Genomic DNA, 18,980 nt, shown 5'->3' on the forward strand with positions numbered 1-18,980 from the left:
TGAGGGTGAGTGAGGGTGAGGGTGAGTGAGGGTGATGAGTGAGGGTGAGGGTGAGTGAGGGTGAGTGAGGGTGAGTGAGGGTGAGGGGTTGATGGTGAGTGAGGGTGAGGGTGAGTGAGGGTGAGGGGTTGAGGGTGAGTGAGGGTGAGGGTGAGGGGTTGAGGGTGAGGGGTTGAGGGTGAGGGGTTGAGGGTGAGTGAGGGTGAGGGTGAGTGAGGGTGAGGGGTTGAGGGTGAGGGGTTGAGGGTGAGTGAGGGTGAGGGTGAGTGAGGGTGAGGGGTTGAGGGTGAGTGAGGGTGAGGGTGAGTGAGGGTGAGTGAGGGTGAGTGAAGGTGAATGAGGGTGAGTGAGGGTGAGGGGGTGAGGGTGAGTGAGGGTGAGGGGTTGAGGGTGAGTGAGGGTGAGGGGTTGAGGGTGAGGGGTTGAGGGTGAGGGGTTGAGGGTGAAGGGTTGAGGGTGAGGGGTTGAGGGTGAGTGAGGGTGAGGGTGAGGGGTTGAGGGTGAGTGAGGGTGAGGGGTTGAGGGTGAGTGAGGGTGAGGGTGAGGGTGAGTGAGGGTGAGGGTGAGGGGTTGAGGGTGAGTGAGGGTGAGGGTGAGTGAGGGTGAGTGAGGGTGAGGGTGAGTGAGGGTGAGGGGTTGAGGGTGAGTGAGGGTGAGTGAGAGTGAGGGTGAGTGAGGGGTTGAGGGTGAGTGAGGGGTTGAGGGTGAGTGAAGGTGAGGGTGAGGGGTTGAGGGTGAGTGAGGGTGAGGGGTTGAGGGTGAGTGAGGGTGAGGGTGGGTGAAGGTGAGTGAGGGTGAGGGGTTAAGGGTGAGTGAGGGTGAGGGGTTGAGGGTGAGTGAGGGTGAGGGTGAGTGAGGGTGAGGGAGGGTGAGTGAGTGAGGGTGAGTGAGGGTGAGTGAGGGTGAGGGTGAGTGAGGGTGAGTGAGGGTGATGGGTTGAGGGTGAGTGAGGGTGAGGGGTTGAGGGTGAGTGAGGGTGAGGGGTTGAGGGTGAGTGAGGGTGAGGGTGAGGGGTTGAGGGTGAGTGAGGGTGAGGGTGAGTGAGGGTGAGTGAGGGTGAGGGGTTGAGGGTGAGTGAGGGTCAGGGGCTGAGGGTGAGTGAGGGTGAGTGAGGGTGAGGGGTTGAGGGTGAGTGAGGGTGAGGGTGAGTGAGGGTGAGGGTGAGTGAGGGGGAGTGAGGGTGAGTGAGGGTGAGTGAGGGTGAGTGAGGGTGAGGGTGGGTGAGGGTGAGTGAGGGTGAGGGAGGGTGAGGGAGGGTGAGGGTGAGTGAGGGTGAGGGGTTGAGGGTGAGTGAGGGTGAGGGGTTGAGGGTGAGTGAGGGTGAGGGTGACTGAGGGTGAGGGGTTGATGGTGAGTGAGGGTGAGGGTGAGGGTGAGGGTGAGGGGTTGAGGGTGAGAGGTTGAGGGTGAGTGAGAGTGAGGGTGAGTGAGGGGGCGAGGGTAAGTGAGGGTGAGGGTGAGGGGTTGAGGGTGGGTGAGGGTGAGTGAGGGTGAGGGTGAGTGAGGGTGAGGGTGAGTGAGGGTGAGGGTGAGTGAGGGTGAGGGGTTGAGGGTGAGGAGTTGAGGGTGAGTGAGGGTGAGTGAGGGTGAGTGAGGGTGAGGGTGAGTGAGGGTGGGTGAGGGTGAGTGAGGGTGAGGGTGAGTGAGGGTGAGGGTGAGTGAGGGTGAGGGGTTGAGGGTGAGTGAGGGTGAGGGTGAGTGAGGGTGAGGGGTTGAGGGTGGGTGAGGGTGAGGGTGAGTGAGGGTGGGGGTTGAGGGTGAGTGAGGGTGAGGGTGAGTGAGGGTGAGGGTGAGGGGTTGAGGGTGAGGGGTTGAGGGTGAGTGAGGGTGAGGGGTTGAGGGTGAGTGAGGGTGAGGGTGAGTGAGGGTGAGGGTGAGGGGTTGAGGGTGAGTGAGGGTGAGGGTGAGTGAGGGTGAGTGAGGGTGAGGGTGAGTGAGGGTGAGGGTGAGTGAGGGGTTGAGGGTGAGTGAGGGTGAGTGAGAGTGAGGGTGAGTGAGGGGTTGAGGGTGAGTGATGGGTTGAGGGTGAGTGAGGGTGAGGGTGAGGGGTTGAGGGTGAGTGAGGGTGAGGGGTTGAGGGTGAGTGAGGGTGAGGGTGGGTGAAGGTGAGTGAGGGTGAGGGGTTGAGGGTGAGTGAGGGGTTGAGGGTGAGTGAGGGTGAGTGAGGGTGAGGGTGAGTGAGGGTGAGTGAGGGTGAGTGAGGGTGAGTGAGGGTGAGTGAGTGAGGGTGAGTGAGGGTGAGGGTGAGTGAGGGTGAGGGTGAGTGAGGGTGAGGGTGAGGGTGAGTGAGGGTGAGTGAGGGTGATGGGTTGAGGGTGAGTGAGGGTGAGGGGTTGAGGGTGAGGGGTTGAGGGTGAGTGAGGGTGAGGGGTTGAGGGTGAGTGAGGGTGAGGGTGAGGGGGTGAGGGTGAGTGAGGGTGAGGGTGAGGGGTTGAGGGTGAGTGAGAGTGAGGGTGAGTGAGGGGTTGAGGGTGAGGGGTTGAGGGTAAGTGAGGGTGAGGGGTTGAGGGTGAGTGAGGGTGAGGGTGAGGGGTTGAGGGTGAGTGAGGGTGAGGGGTTGAGGGTGAGTGAGGGTGAGTGAGGGTGAGGGGTTGAGGGTGAGTGAGGGTGATGGTGAGGGTGAGTGAGGGTGAGGGTGAGTGAGGGTGAGGGTGAGTGAGGGTGAGTGAGGGTGAGTGAGGGTGGGTGAGGGTGAGTGAGGGTGAGTGAGGGTGAGGGAGGGTGAGGGTGAGGGTGAGTGAGGGTGAGGGTGAGGGGTTGAGGGTGAGTGAGGGTGAGGGGTTGAGGGTGAGTGAGGGTGAGTGAGGGTGAGGGTGAGTGAGGGTGAGGGGTTGAGGGTGAGTGGGGGTGAGGGTGAGTGAGGGTGAGCGAGGGTGAGGGTGAGGGGTTGAGGGTGAGGGGTTGAGGGTGAGTGAGAGTGAGGGTGAGTGAGGGGTTGAGGGTGAGGGGTTGAGGGTGAGTGAGGGTGAGGGTGAGGGGTTGAGGGTGAGTGAGGGTGAGGGGTTGAGGGTGAGTGAGGGTGAGTGAGGGTGAGGGTGAGTGAGGGTGAGGGTGAGTGAGGGTGAGGGGTTGAGGGTGAGTGAGGGTGAGTGAGGGTGAGTGAGGGTGAGGGTGAGTGAGGGTGAGGGTGAGTGAGGGTGAGTGAGGGTGAGTGAGGGTGAGGGTGAGTGAGGGTGAGTGAGGGTGAGGGGTTGAGGGTGAGTGAGGGTGAGGGTGAGTGAGGGTGAGGGGTTGAGGGTGAGTGAGGGTGAGGGGTTGAGGGTGAGTGAGGGTGAGTGAGGGTGAGGGGTTGAGGGTGAGTGAGGGTGAGGGTGAGTGAGGGTGAGGGTGAGTGAGGGTGAGGGTGAGTGAGGGTGAGGGTGAGGGTGAGTGAGGGTGAGGGTGAGTGAGGGTGAGTTTGGGTGAGGGGTTGAGGGTGAGTGAGGGTGAGTGAGGGTGAGGGGTTGAGGGTGAGTGAGGGTGAGGGGTTGAGGGTGAGTGAGGGTGAGGGTGAGTGAGGGTGAGGGGTTGAGGGTGAGGGGTTGAGGGTCAGTGAGGGTGAGGGTGAGAGATGAGACGGTCTTTGAGGCGCCTCTGCTGTATTTGCATTTGGTAAAACAGCCTTAATGATGTGTTGAGAGGCGCCCCCCTGCCATTGTTGCAGGCCGCCGTGTGGGGGCCTGCTAAGTGTACGGGGAGGGGGCAGCAAGCACAATTTATGGTGTCTAAAGCGACCCTTTTGTGGAAAAGTAAATTTTGCCTTGCTATATGTGCCTACGTGTTCCCCATCCTATGTTATATGTGCATGATCGATATGCATGTATCCCCCTATGATCGATTAAAGACGCAATTATAGTTATGTCCAACTCTAGTATGCCAGTTTCCAGTTCTCGTGAAAGCAACGAGTATTAGGCCTATGTTGCCACGTTTCACAGTATGCACGTTAATTCCCCGCATTGTCCCCGTTCCTAGGCCTCAAAAGGGCCCGGACACCAGATTCAAGCTCCAGTCTCCTGAACTCACTCCGAGGAGCGATGCAGCCCCCACCTACATCCCTGACCCTTCACTTATTTCCTGCCGCGCAGCGCGGTGCCCGGCCTGGCTCTGCCTGCCTGTCTGCCAAGAATATGTTATGCTTCCAGTTATCAGTCCAGCTTTCCTTCTCCGCATTCCTAAGCTACTGAACCGCATAAACAGTTTCAGCTATGGTCTAGTCTTTCTGTCTCCATGCAAGAGTTACCGTATTCATATTCATAGAAGATTCATAGCACACGCAATACATGTAGAATATGTGCATGCACCAGCCTTAGTGTCAAGTAGCCTTTACCCCGATAACTTTTAGATTCTATCAACATGTACTCCAAACACCAGATACCAGATATGCTATAGGTACATGTCGTCCTGACACCGCAGACTTTAGTCTCCTCTTCTAGTGTAGAAGTCATAGCCCCCAGTTCTCCCCGGTAACACGTCATTGCCCGTTTGCGCGCACCACTAGGTTAAAGGTCCCAGCTGCTCAGGTAGCCCCCTCCATGTTTCCACCCATTCATGACACTTCTGTGACGTTTCTCATCACATGTCTACGTGCACGCCCTGTGCACGCCTTCTTTTTCCGCCCATGTGTTCTTATCTTACGCTTGTCACTAGTTACGTTAATATGTAATTGAAATGTCTTACTATATATATGTTGAATTGTGATGAAGTGCGCTGCAGCTGCCTCTCCATTTTATTTCAGGCTGTCCCGTTCCAGTCCCCTCCCTTTTGCCTGAATAAAGCCTGTTCAACTCGGATACATCGGATCCTGCCTCTTATTTATTGAGCTATCTGTTATTGTTAATATATTCAAAAATAGTACCGGTATTTAATTATTTATTTACCACATAATGGCGCCCGAATAGGGACGAGCCCCTTCCTCACGCGCTGGCGATGTTACGCAGGTCCCCTGACCCTCTGCAGCCGTGACGGAACTCATGCGCACCGGCAGATATTTCTGCTTCAAGTCTCCCTCAGGCCCACGAAGGAGACGGAGACTGCGGTCCGACATCCAGACGAAGCGGTGTGGAATGCGGTTCGTCCCGACCAGAGCCCAAGCCGAGAGTGCAAGGTCCGAAGTATCCGGAGGCCCACCTGTTTCCGAAGTTCGTAGTCCGACGTCGTAGTAGTCCAGTCCAGTCCGAGGCCTTCCAGTTTCTGCTTCCCGGTGAGTACCGTCGCGGGGGAAGTATCTAGACAGGATCATTAGTTTGTTCCTGGTCCGTTGGGTTTGGGTACACAGATCCATTACGAAGTATCCACCTAGGTGGGTACGGTATGACGTGTCTCTTTATGGGACCGGTATGTTCTGTACTGTTTTAGCAGTGCATCCAGTAATTTTAGTAAGTTCATCCTCGAGAAATTCATGTGTATATGTATCAGGTAGTATTCTGTTCGAACTGTTATTAATGTATTTTTATGTCGTGGTATGAGAGATTTGTTCGCTATTTTATTACTGTGATTATTGTGTATTGTGTTCCAAGTGTATTTCCAAAATGCCTCTGTTCTCGAAATTACGTCAGTTAAAGACCAGAAAAGGGTTACTCGAAGAAGCAGTTCCTGTCCCCCCTAGGGACAGTCCTGGACATTTTATGTATCACAAGCATGGCTTAGATGCCATATTATATCTAGACTTATGGGCGGACTATACTAAGGAACTAGAAGAGAAATATAGATGGCCCGTATCAGGTACATGGGATGCCGAGTGCATCATGCGAGTAGAAGAAGCATTATGGAAAAAGAAAGCCAGACAGTCCCAGAAAGATGCCATCGAGGTATGGCGCAAAGAATCTCATAAAAGAACCGAAAAAGAATTAAGAAGAACAGAATTAAGTAGGGAGTCCGCAGGAAAAGCCCAAGAAAGGGAATTAATCGAAGAAGGTGAACGAGTTAGAGCAGAACAGTCAGACAGACAGAGAAATGCCCTTATTAAAGGCATGTATCCTCTTCTTGCTGAGGGCTTGCCAAAAGCAACCCCGGAAGCACCCTGTAATTTACCGCCGCCATTGGTCCCGACTAAGCTACGTCATAAACCGACCGCAGCTGACATATTTCTTTCGTCCTATTTGGACGACACAGTCCCAGTCTATGCAAATCCTATTCCGCCTGCTCCCGTTAATAATGTAATTCCTGTTCCTCCAACCACTGGTCCCGTGGGTCCAGTTAATGTTACAGTACCTGTTACAGCACCCCCGGCCCAGCCCACATTACATGTACCCGCTTTGCCAGTCACTCTACCAGCCCGTACAGTATTCCCCGACGATTCTAGTTTAGGAGCCGCGGGGGGAGGTTCTCCTCGCACCCCGCCTCAACCAAGACGTCTGACGCTACATGACCTAGCGTTACAGCGTACGCCAAAAGTGTCTACATACGTAGATATCACGCGACTTCTTACTGACTGTCGTTATGATCCAGTTCCAGGCGAAGATCACATGGTCATATATTCATTGCGTTTAAGACGGGTTGCCAGTTATTTGGTCACCCTGCCCGATATGGGAGAACATCTAGACAGAATATATCGTTTTATCCGTACAGGAGAGAATCCAGGAAGTATTCACGAAGCCATGGTTCAAAGAAAAGTCGAGACTCAGCTCATGATTTTAAAGTTTTTGATTAACTGTTTAATAAGAGAGCAAGATTGTCCAGAAAAAGATCAAGAAGAAATGAAAGTCCTGACTAGGTGGAGTGACAATATAGCCGATGGAAAGCACAAGACACAAGGTTGTATAGAGAGTATGTACAAGAAAATTCGTAGGGAAATCATAAGTATACACGAGAAACGAGAAGCAAAAAGAGCAACCGAGAAAGAGTATGACTCTTCTACTGAAGAGGTAGACAACGAGAATCCCGACAGAATAGCGTATGTAGGTAGAACTAGACTTTCCGACCGACATTCACGCCTAGATTACAAGAAAGCTTTTCCTCCTCCAGCACCAGAACAGTGTTCTCTTGAGCAAGTATTCCAGGCCACCGATCACATTCTGAAATCACGAATAGGTTATGTAGAGCTCAGTACAATGCACGAACAAGAACTAGCCCGATCAGCAGTCCGATGGACTAGTGATTCTACCACTTTTCCAGACGAAATAGTGGCCCAAACGTTTCTGAAACTGCCCCCAGCCGAGCAGCGTCTGGTGGGTATGTATATGATCCAGCACCTCATTACACTGTATGAGGAACAGCATTCCGATCCAGGTCCTCTACATGATGTATTGAACGAGTTACTCCAGTACAGATGGAAAGGTCTAGGTACCGATTTAATTAGTGTCATATTAGAACAGCGCCACAAATACCGAACGTTTCTGAATCCACGTTTTGTTCACGTCTCACCCCCAGAAGGAAAATCATTCTACATAGACAGACAGAATCCGTTACGAGAAGTGCATCCAGTCAAGAAAGAGGGGGGTGGTCTAGAACGAGTATTTGTTTACACCCCTATCACGAAAATAGAACTCTTGGAAATGAAAAAGTTAATTCCCTGTCACGATAAAGATCCAGCAGGGTTTCACCGTGAATTAAAGGACATGCTCCGTATGGGAGAATACACGTATCCTGATATCATTAAAATGTTAAAAGTCCTGTTGCCTGCGGGCATATATGAAAAACTCAAAGAAAAAGAATGGGAGGTGGGAGAGAAAAAGATTGATTGGACAGCATTAGAAACTGAAGATAATACACGAGTACCAGGTACCGGTCTTGGGGATAAAGCTAAAGCTTTGCCCGAATTGTTAATACAAGTTTTACCAAGATTACTAGCCACGAAAAAGGAAGATTGGGATGCCATTTCAGCCTGTAAACAGAAACAAGACGAGGATACTAGTGATTTTTATTCTAGATTTGAGAAATGTTTCATTATTAATAGTGGTCTGAAAACAACTAGTGAATCGTACCCTCATCTTTTTGTTACCAAACTAGTCGAGAATTCAAGTCCACAAGTTAAAAATCGAGTACTGAAAGTCGAAAGTACCTGGCAAGCTAATTCTCCGTCACAGATGCTCCAGATGCTCCAGTATCACCAGAACAGAATCAGGGAAGAGCAGGAACATGAAAGAAGACGTATGAAAGACACGATAATGAAAGTACTAGTTGCACAGTCTGTTCCACAAGATAGTCAGAAGAGGGGTCCGAATCAAGCCAGTCATCCTGCAGTTCCCGTTAAAGGGACATGCAATTACTGTAAACAGCCAGGTCATTATATAAACGAATGTGCAGTTCTGAAACACAACATAGCTACTGGTAAGACTAAAGAGAGACCACGTCCGCCTAGACAAGAACAAGTTTCACAGACTGCCCAGCCACCACAGAATGCACAACAGACAGTTACAGCACCGCAGCCTATCGCTGCAACACAACACGTTACACAGCAGATGTACCAGTATGCACAGTCAGAGTATCCAGATTATCAGCCGTATTCATGAAACAGCCTAGAGAGGGAGGTAGGTTTGCCTCTCATCGAGATTCCTGTAGATCAAGAGGGTCCCTATGTACACAGTCAAGTATTAGGGAAAGACAGAAAGTTTCTGATTGATACAGGGGCAAGTAGAACTACCATCAGTCATGACGAGGTTCCAGGGGCTCCGCTCTCAGGCTCTAGAAATGTTTCCCTTGGATTTTCAGGAAAGCCTATTGTTAATGAGATATCGAAACCAGTTACTCTAGAAGTTGGTCCATTGTCCCGAACTACAGACTTGTTACTCACGAAATCTTGTCCAGAGAATTATTAGGCATTAGAACTCTAAAAGAATTAGGAGCAGTAATATGCTGCTCCCCAGAAGGGGTACGTTTGTTCCTGCGTGATTTCAAAGGTCATTATGTATTATGTGATTTTGATCCAAGATTATTGAATGTACCGCAGCATTTATGGGCGCAAGGTCCAACTGATGTAGGTTGTATGCATATCACACCCCATTGTGTCACTCTGAAGAAAGGTGTTGTTTTACCACGAATCCGACAGTACAAATTGCCACCTGAGGCTGTAGCAGCCTTATCCAAAATTATTGACGAACTTATTGTTCAAGGAGTGGTTGTAGAAACTGACTCCAATGTATGTAATTCTCCTATCATTCCGATTCTGAAACGTACTGATCCCAATGCACCTCCAGTTTATCGATTAGTGATTGACCTTCGAGAACTTAATAAATGTATCATACCCCAGTACCCAGTAGTCCCAGATATTTCTTCCCTACTGACAGCCATTGATTCCGAAGCCACCTTCTTTACAGTTATCGATCTCAAGAATGCATTCTTTAGTGTCCCCATTCATCCAGACAGCCAATTCCTTTTCGGATTCTGTTTAAATGGAAGAAGTTATAAATTTACACGAGCTCCTCAAGGTTTCACAGAAAGTCCTAGCATTTACAGTCAAGCACTTAAGAGACAACTAGACAATATTCACATGCCAACTGACACTGCCCTGCTCCAGTATGTCGATGATCTACTGATCACAGCCCGTTCTGAACGTGACTGCGAACGTGCGTCACTTACAGTCCTGTATTTTCTGGCCGAGATGGGGCACAAGGTGTCCCCTTCCAAATTGCAATTCTGTGTCCAGCAAGTGGTCTACTTAGGACACTTACTGTCCAAGAGGGGTAGGCAGTTGACACCTGACCGTATCCAGTTAATAGCACGTCTTCCACAGCCCAGGACACAGAAGGAGGTACGAGCTTTTATCGGCCTCACTTCTTACTGCAGACAATGGATTCCTCAGTACGCATTTCTAGCCAAGTCACTGATACAGTTAACGACACAGGAGGCAGCCGTATCGACTGTCCTCCCTTGGACCCAGGAACATACACTTGTTTTCAATGAGTTAAAGAAAGCTTTATGCCAAGCACCTGTTCTAGCAACACCAAACTACAGTAAGCCTTTTACACTTTTTGTTACTGAACGTGATGGTACTGCATTATCTGTTCTTACACAAGATCAAGCAGGACAATACAAGCCCTGTGCTTATTTTTCTAGCACATTAGATCCAGTAGCCCAGGCGCTGCCTGCGTGCCTCAAGTCAGTTGCAGCCACAGCACTAGCTATCAGACAAAGTGATTCCATAGTGTTAGGACACTCCCTGACAGTACAAGTTCCACACTCCGTGGAAGTTCTTTTAAACCGAACACAGACTCAGCACTTGACAATTGCACGTTTAACAGGTTATGAACTGACTCTGTTTCAGCCACACATAGAAATCAGACGCTGCAACATTTTAAATCCAGCTACACTGTTACCGTCAGTTACCTCACATCCTGCCACACATGACTGTGTGGAAGTTGTTAACACCATGACAAAGCCAAGACAAGACTTGACAGACATTGCATTACCTGATCCCGACCTGACACTCTATGTGGTTGGTTCATGTATGAGAACAAGTACAGGAGAACTAGTAGCCGCGTATGCAGTGACTACTGAAACCGAAGTTATAAAAACACATCGTATTGACACCCTGTCCGCTCAAGCAGCAGAGCTCGTCGCTCTGACCCAAGCCTGCATACGTGCCAAGAACCTGAAAGTTAACATATACACAGATTCACGTTATGCATTCGGAGTCGTACACGACTTTGGAGTGCTCTGGCAAGAAAGAGGTTTTATGACTTCTCATGGAACCAAGATTCAGCATGGTCTCCTCATTCAAGCTCTGTTAGATGCAATACATTTACCGACAGCTATCGCCATCATGAAGTGCAAGGCACATACGAAAGCCACTGATATCATTTCCCAGGGTAACGATCTAGCAGATCGAACAGCCAAGCTCACAGCTCAGACTCCAGACATTCCAGTTAACACGACATTCACTCCAGATCAGACTACCTGTATGACAGTTAAGGACCCTACACAAGATATAATAGATATACAGTTACATGCTACTTCCGATGAAATCAAGAAATGGTCCGAACAAGGAGGGGTCCAGACAGATCAAGGATGGTTGACGAAGGGAAAAGCCACATGGTTTCTCCCCGACTCTATGGTTCAAGTCATTATTAACACCGCACATAGTCCAGCACACTTAGGAGAAAAAGCCATGTTAGACAGTATTCAGAACCTCTGGTTCAACAAGCATTTACGAGCAGCAGCCAAACAGAAAGTACGTACCTGTATGATATGTTGTCAGTTTAATCCAGGTAAAAGTGTCCCGGTGGAACAAGGTGGTTTCCATCCTCCCGACCACCCTTTTGAAGTCCTCCAGATGGATTATATTCAGATGGAGCGATGTCGAGGTTTCAAGTATGTCCTCGTAGTTGTATGCGCTTTGTCCAGATGGACAGAAGCATATCCAGTTCCAGATTACACAGCTGCGACCACTGCCAGGCAGTTGGTTCGTGAGTTCTTTCCCCGCTATGGATTACCTAGGGTCGTGTATTCAGATAACGGCCAGCCATTTCATCCGAGCTCATGAAACAAGTATCCCTTCTGTTAGGGTACCAGTGGAAGTTCCATTGTGTACGCCATCCTGAAGCAGCCGGTCTCGTAGAGAGACATAACCAGACCTTGAAAATCCGCATTGCTAAAGTATGCGCAGAGAAAGGTGTAGATTGGATAGTAGCACTGCCAGTCGCCCTTTTTTATATGAGAATGGTTGCTCATTCCCGTTCAGGTCTATCCCCGTATGAGATAGTGTTTGGTCGTCCCCCCAACATGTGGGGTACACCTAGACCCCGTACCATTACCGATGTTGACAGTAATATGCTGACAGATTACCTTGCCTCCTTGATGTCTGCACTACAATCTTGTCGTTCACAGGTTGCCGCTGCATTTCCAGACAACACCGAAGTAAAACCGCATGAAGTCGTTCCGGGGGATTTTGTGCTGGTTCGCAATTTTGATCGTTCAAGTCCGTTGGAGCCCCGCTGGAAGGAGCCCCGCCTTGTTCTTCTCACCACCCGGACAGCAGTGAAAATTGAAAACAGAAAAGGGTGGCTACACGCCAGCCATGTGAAAAAGTTCCATGGACTCAAAGCAAAGACTTTTCTCAAGGACTGCCCCGTTCTCAAGGACTGCCCAGACTCTGAATCTAGATTACCCCTGTTAGAGAAAACTCCGCAGCAGGAGTATAAACAGAAATTACGGTCTAGTAAGTCAGCCAGTTTAATTGTCTAAGTCCCTCTCGGGTGAAACGGTTAGACAGGTTCCTGACATGTATGAGATAGACCCACACAGTGAGAGAGTTAGTCAAAACTCTAAGAGAATACGCTATCGAAAGAATCTTTGCAGCCGATGTATACTTACTCTGTTCTTCCTATTGTTCCTGAGTCTTATGGTTACATGCATAAGTTATGCTTTACATTTATGTTTTCCTATTTCACATGTACATATGTTTTCTAATGTTACAGTAGAGCACACATTTAGTGACCTGCCTCCTCACGAGTTATCCTATCGTCTTGCTATGCGTAATAATACCTTTATCCGAATGCTGCACTATTCACACCAGACCAGCAATGCCACTAATTGTTGGGTGTGTGGTCGACTCCCCCCTTTCCAGACACCGAAGGGAGTTCTGCCACTCTTTCCTTATCCTTTTTCACATAATGGTTCGTGTGGAGCATGGTCCACGTTAACGTCATCCCCAACTGATATGTCCCTTCTGAATCGAACATGTTTCCCAGACAAGGAAGGTCTTTCCCATAGAACAGGATTAGATCTAGAAAATGAAGTATATGATTTAGGTAATTATTCCTCGAATTTCATGGTTTTGAATGTTCAGTCCGATACTACTCCAGATTTGCCTGCTATTTCAGTACTACCAGTCAAAGGCAAATTATGTGTCAGAAAGAATGGTTCCGCACATGTAGGACATAGTGATTGTACTACTATGGTCGAGTATAGTGACAGTGGGAAATCTATTTTCAAAGCCTCACGTCATTCTTATTTTGTGTGTGGTCAGACCGCATATGTTCGTCTGCCCCTCGATTGGGATGGAACATGTTATATTGCCTTCCTACTGCCACCAGTTTTTCTAGCCCCATCTGATTATCACAGAAACACACATCTAGTACACGTTAGACATAGAAGGGAGACTGAGTCCCCAATTGTCGATCAAACTGAAACTGCTCTAGAACAGTATCAAGATTTCAATAAAGGTTTCTTTTTCTTTATAGGTCCTGTCCAGAATAGTAAGTTAATACGTAGGCTAACTAGAACCCTTGAAGCAGTAGTGAATGAAACTACTTCCGCTCTAGGTAACCTAACTGAAGAACAATCTGCTATGCGTTTTGTTGTGCTCCAAAATCGTCTCGTTCTTGACGTCATACTGGCCGATAGAGGAGGAGCTTGTAGAGTCATCGGATCTAGTTGCTGCATTTTCATTCCTAATAACGCGCCGTCTGTTTATTCAGCTATAACCAGACTTCATAAAATTGCCCATCAGTTACACCAGAATCCCGGCACCTGGACATGGTCCGGTTGGCTCTGGAGTATCATATCTGCCTGGGGATGGAAGGTATTGTCATTCCTAGGTATAGCAGTAATGATCATATTCAGTTGCTGCCTCTGTTTACAATGTGGCCCTGCGATTTGCGGCATGTGTGCTACCTCTTGTATCCCTAGTCCTAAGTCCCGTTCCAAGACAATTCGAGACGAGCAGATGATGCTATATGAACAGATAGATGGTATCATGAATATTGATGTTTCCTGATGGAAACGTAGGGCACAAGGAGGGAATGTGGAAAAGTAAATTTTGCCTTGCTATATGTGCCTACGTGTTCCCCATCCTATGTTATATGTGCATGATCGATATGCATGTATCCCCCTATGATCGATTAAAGACGCAATTATAGTTATGTCCAACTCTAGTATGCCAGTTTCCAGTTCTCGTGAAAGCAACGAGTATTAGGCCTATGTTGCCACGTTTCACAGTATGCACGTTAATTCCCCGCATTGTCCCCGTTCCTAGGCCTCAAAAGGGCCCGGACACCAGATTCAAGCTCCAGTCTCCTGAACTCACTCCGAGGAGCGATGCAGCCCCCACCTACATCCCTGACCCTTCACTTATTTCCTGCCGCGCAGCGCGGTGCCCGGCCTGGCTCTGCCTGCCTGTCTGCCAAGAATATGTTATGCTTCCAGTTATCAGTCCAGCTTTCCTTCTCCGCATTCCTAAGCTACTGAACCGCATAAACAGTTTCAGCTATGGTCTAGTCTTTCTGTCTCCATGCAAGAGTTACCGTATTCATATTCATAGAAGATTCATAGCACACGCAATACATGTAGAATATGTGCATGCACCAGCCTTAGTGTCAAGTAGCCTTTACCCCGATAACTTTTAGATTCTATCAACATGTACTCCAAACACCAGATACCAGATATGCTATAGGTACATGTCGTCCTGACACCGCAGACTTTAGTCTCCTCTTCTAGTGTAGAAGTCATAGCCCCCAGTTCTCCCCGGTAACACGTCATTGCCCGTTTGCGCGCACCACTAGGTTAAAGGTCCCAGCTGCTCAGGTAGCCCCCTCCATGTTTCCACCCATTCATGACACTTCTGTGACGTTTCTCATCACATGTCTACGTGCACGCCCTGTGCACGCCTTCTTTTTCCGCCCATGTGTTCTTATCTTACGCTTGTCACTAGTTACGCCTACTGTATGTAATGTAATTGAAATGTCTTACTATATATATGTTGAATTGTGATGAAGTGCGCTGCAGCTGCCTCTCCATTTTATTTCAGGCTGTCCCGTTCCAGTCCCCTCCCTTTTGCCTGAATAAAGCCTGGTCAACTCGGATACATCGGATCCTGCCTCTTATTTATTGAGCTATCTGTTATTGTTAATATATTCAAAAATAGTACCGGTATTTAATTATTTATTTACCACACTTTCCTGAGAGACAGCCCTGGAGACAGAGGATGTTTATTTCAAGGAAGTCCAGCGGCCTTCGCGTCTGGGCAGCATTTAGTAAAAAAACAACAAAAAAAAAGTACAAATATTTAGAAGCTTTTACATATGCATTTAATCCATCGTGCAAGTCTCTCATTGCACGCGGGTGGAATGTTTGTCTACTTGCTGTTTATTTTTGGCATCAACAGATGCAGGGAGGGTGACGCTCTGTGAAGGAGTGCAGCGTGGGACCCGTGGTGTACGTGGCTGTTAAGTAATGTTTCGGCTGAGATAATATTGCAAAGGCTGACGCATGGATGGTTCAAAACAGGCGCAATAACAAACATGAATAGTGCGCATATAGTAGTTACTGCAACAAAACCTACAAAACCGCATAAAACCTAATTAAAAAAAAGAAAAAAGAGACAGGCTGTTATAAACAATGGAATTTACACACGTGCTTGTTGGTGATGTATTCGCCTACATCACTTATAAAACAAGACGGATTGAAGGCAGAGAACGGGGGGGAGGAGAAATGCGACATGGCAGGCAGGGGAGGGGGCGGAGTGGGGAGAGGGTGTTAAGCAGCAGGGTCCTTTGAAGTGAAGCTAAGCTTCACTTCAAAGGTGTGGGAGGAGTGCGGCTGAGGGAACAGAAGGCGATTTGATGATGTGCACGCGCATTTTAGGTCAATGCGCAAGCGCATTGACCTAAAAGCGCACGGGCACAGCACCAAATCGCCACAGTTAGGTAAACTTTGTTTAAAGCCCCATAGTCTCGCTTCTCTCAATGCGCATGCGCATTGATAGGTCACGAGACCTAAAAAGTTTCTGGCATGCTGGTGGACATTTGGTGTTTATTTTGAGTGGAGGAAATATGAAAACAAACATGCCAAGCTTTGCTAGGTTGTTGGCAAAGCTGTTACAGTATCAGTAGCAACATGGTAGATATGCCAGGTGGAAAGACCGGTAGAGCGTATTTCTTGTCAACGTTTTCAGTGGAAAGGAGAGGGGAGGACCAAGATGACGACAGATTGGGGAACTGTATAATTGTGGCTGTGAAGATTGGGCAAATATGTGCATTCTTGAAGCATGTATGGTGTGAAGATGTGCAGCAGAACAAAGTTTTGAAGCAGATTGTGATATGTCAATGAATTTCCTAAGGAAGAGAATCTGCACCATAGTTTACAGTCTTTTGTGAAAATCGTTGATGAGATGGTCTGTTGATGTGTGCTGGTTTATCCCACCTGAAAAACTGATGTCAGCAGTTATTACTAAGGCCCACCAAGGTAATCTTGGATGCACTATTACTACGAGAATGTTGTGCTTTGTTTTTTGTTGCTCCGACATGGGTGAGGATTTTGAGGAAGTTGTCAAAAACTGTGTGATTTGTTAAACAAAGTTACAGCTTTGTTCACACACTCTCTAACATCTTGAATCAACTTCTTATCCATGGTTGAAGGTAGGAGTGAATTTGATGGCTCAGTTTAACTCTTTGTTAGCCCAGTTTCATTTTGCCATAGTCCTGGTAGACTACTACAGAAAGTGGCCTGAGGTGAGATTTGCATCTCAACTGAATGCTTAGTTGTGGAGTTCCTGACATGTCTTTTCGAAAGAAGGTCTACCGGAGTAACTGTAGTCAGATCATTATTTGCAATTTGTAGGTATTGTCATGGAAGAATTCTTGGAATCTGGATAGTGTGAAACACTTGAAAGGTTTCCTGCATCATCTGTAGATGAATGGTCAGGTTAAGCGCAGGAACAGGGTGTTAGGTGAGTGCATCCCTTGGGCTTTGGCAAATGATTGCATTGTGACTAGTGCTGTAAAATCAGTACTGTGGTTATACCAAACCAAAGCCCTTTCCAAAGTATCACCTTTCGAATTGCTGCGTGGCAGGACAACTCCGTCCAAGCTCTTTCTGGGCTGGATGTCCAAATAGTTGAATGAAGGAATTTCTCTCCAGAAGTTGGATAGATTTGTGTGCATCAGTGAACAAGAGGTCCAGGCCAAGCAAATATAGACGTTAGATCAGGAGAAAGTTATGCGAGTGGTGTCTTTTCAGGTGTGCCCATTGTGCCCATAAGCAAACAGGGTCATGTCAGGGATGGAGAGAATACATTTGGTGACCCGGTTGTGTTAGGCAGAGCTTGTGGTAATGCTTTCAGAGTGAAGGAATGTCATTGGTGGAATGCAGAAAGAGTGGTCAAAGCTAATAACACCCTAAGTCTAGTGCAGTGAGTAGTGAGTTCTCCCTCCATTCATACGAGTTCTCGCCTTTAAAGAGTACCCCATAGATTTAGGTCATCAATTTGTTGTGCTTACGACCCTGGTGCTTCCTTTAATGTTTCCATTTTATTTTGTGTGTTGCAGACTGTGTTTCTTTTTGGAAGGAGAGGAAATAGCATGTAGTATTCTTCAGTTTATGTTGTGTATAATATACAAAGTTTTGTTTGATTTATATTTTTAAAGTGTGGTGTATACCGTAAGGTGTCTTGGCTCCCAGTCTGCACTTCATTGCCTACTGGAGAAACGATCATAGGACAATACAAGAGTAGTTTACACGATCGATGAAAACAGCCAGGTTTTTAGCTGCTTTCTGAAAGTCGTGATGTTTGCCTTAGATCTAAGATGAAAAGGCATTTGCATCCAAAGAATGGAGGTAGCATGACCAAAGCTTCTACCTCCCCAGGAGGCTTTGCAAATCTCAGTTACTTTCATAGTCTTAGAATGGGTAGAGTGCAAATTTCGTTTGGTGATGTGCCAGGAAATTTTTTCCCTCGAGTAGGCCGGGCTCTGTCCATGCAAGGCCTTGTGAAAAGTTCTTTAAAAGCCACCATGCAAAGTGCTTTAAAAGGCAGCCTGTTCTTGATTGGCAGCCAGTGTAGCTCCTTGGGCACCTTAGCCACTGATTTGTTTTTCTTAAAAAGTTTCAGCAGCCGAGCGGCAGCGTTTTGCAGTCTTTGAATCTTAGTTGACAGACCTTGTTGCATACCCAGGTAGATGGCGTTGCAATAATCTAAATGTTATAGTATTATGGCAAAAACCACTGTAGTCTGAAGGTCTGAGGGAATGCAAGGTAGCACTTTTTTAAAGATTTTCAACGGATAGAAGCAGGATGAGATCAGATGGTTGGTTTGTTCCTTGAAGATGAGTTTCAAATCGAAAATCACTCCAAGGTTTCTTACTTTGGAAACAGGAGAAGGAAGTGGACCAAGTACCTCTGCCTTATCGGAGTTCAGCTTCGGACATTGATTATCCATACAGCTGATGATGGCTGACATGCAGTTTCTGAATCAAATGACTACTTCCTTCATGTTGTGTGAATGGAGATTACAAGTTGCGTATCATCAGCATATGAGACTCTGTTGAAACCGAAAGATCTATCAGGTCAGCCAATGAAGCAACATAGATGTTGAACAATGTGGGGCTTAATGTTGATCCCTGTGGGACCCCACACTGGAGATAGAAGATATTTGAAATAAAATCTCCCCAAGAGGCAGATTGCCTTCTGTCAGTGAGAAATGAGACCTGGAGTTGAAATAACGTTCCTATGTCCGAACTACTCTGCTCACGTCTCTTACTTGGGACAAAGACACACTAAGCATTCTGACACATAGCATGCCTCTTTATTGCAGTGTCACAAGTCATTCCTCTGACAGCATTTCTTCACATGCCACCAATTATTGTGGCTGTGCTGTACGCCATTCTTCTTATACCAGAAGTGGGCGTTTAAGCGCCCATGGACACATCCACCACAACTTTCCCGTGCCATCCTGTAGCACTGTTAGTTAGTAAGTTTGTTACATCAAGTTGACAGACACTGGTCTTTCAAGCTTAAGCAAATCCATTCCATGGCAGGGCTACCCAGCAGCACAGCACCCCATCGGTGCATTACTCATCCACCTCTGTTCCAAGTCCTTCTGCGCCCTATTTTCCCCCACCCCTTTGCCCCACATCCCTCACTCCCTTCACTCATCTTTCTGGAACTTACCTCTTACAAATTATACAAAGGGCAGACATAAGCAGCAGTCCTAACAGGGTACTTAGGGCAGCAATAGTCAGGTAGCAGGTAGTTTCCTGGGTCAGGCTGGGCACTGGAGTCATCAGTAGCGGCTTCTGGTGAAGTTCAGGATGCGCTGCCTGGAAATGAAGTAAGCAGGAATACTTTAC

The 18,980-nt window shown here is 48.0% G+C and overlaps 1 protein-coding gene across 1 annotated transcript in view; it reads right to left on the bottom strand.

Annotated features, from left to right (window-relative positions):
* LIME1 (Lck interacting transmembrane adaptor 1) overlaps positions 1–18,980 on the bottom strand; it is a 68,005-nt gene that overhangs the window by 21,636 nt on the left and 27,389 nt on the right. The window contains exon 2 of the mRNA XM_078650435.1: positions 18,802–18,950. Coding sequence (XP_078506561.1) covers positions 18,802–18,914 — 113 coding nt within the window. The 5' untranslated portion in view covers positions 18,915–18,950. The remainder of the gene's footprint in view (positions 1–18,801; positions 18,951–18,980) is intronic.

Source organism: Lissotriton helveticus, chromosome 7 (genome assembly GCF_964261635.1).
Source record: "Lissotriton helveticus chromosome 7, aLisHel1.1, whole genome shotgun sequence".
NCBI lineage: Eukaryota > Metazoa > Chordata > Amphibia > Caudata > Salamandridae > Lissotriton > Lissotriton helveticus.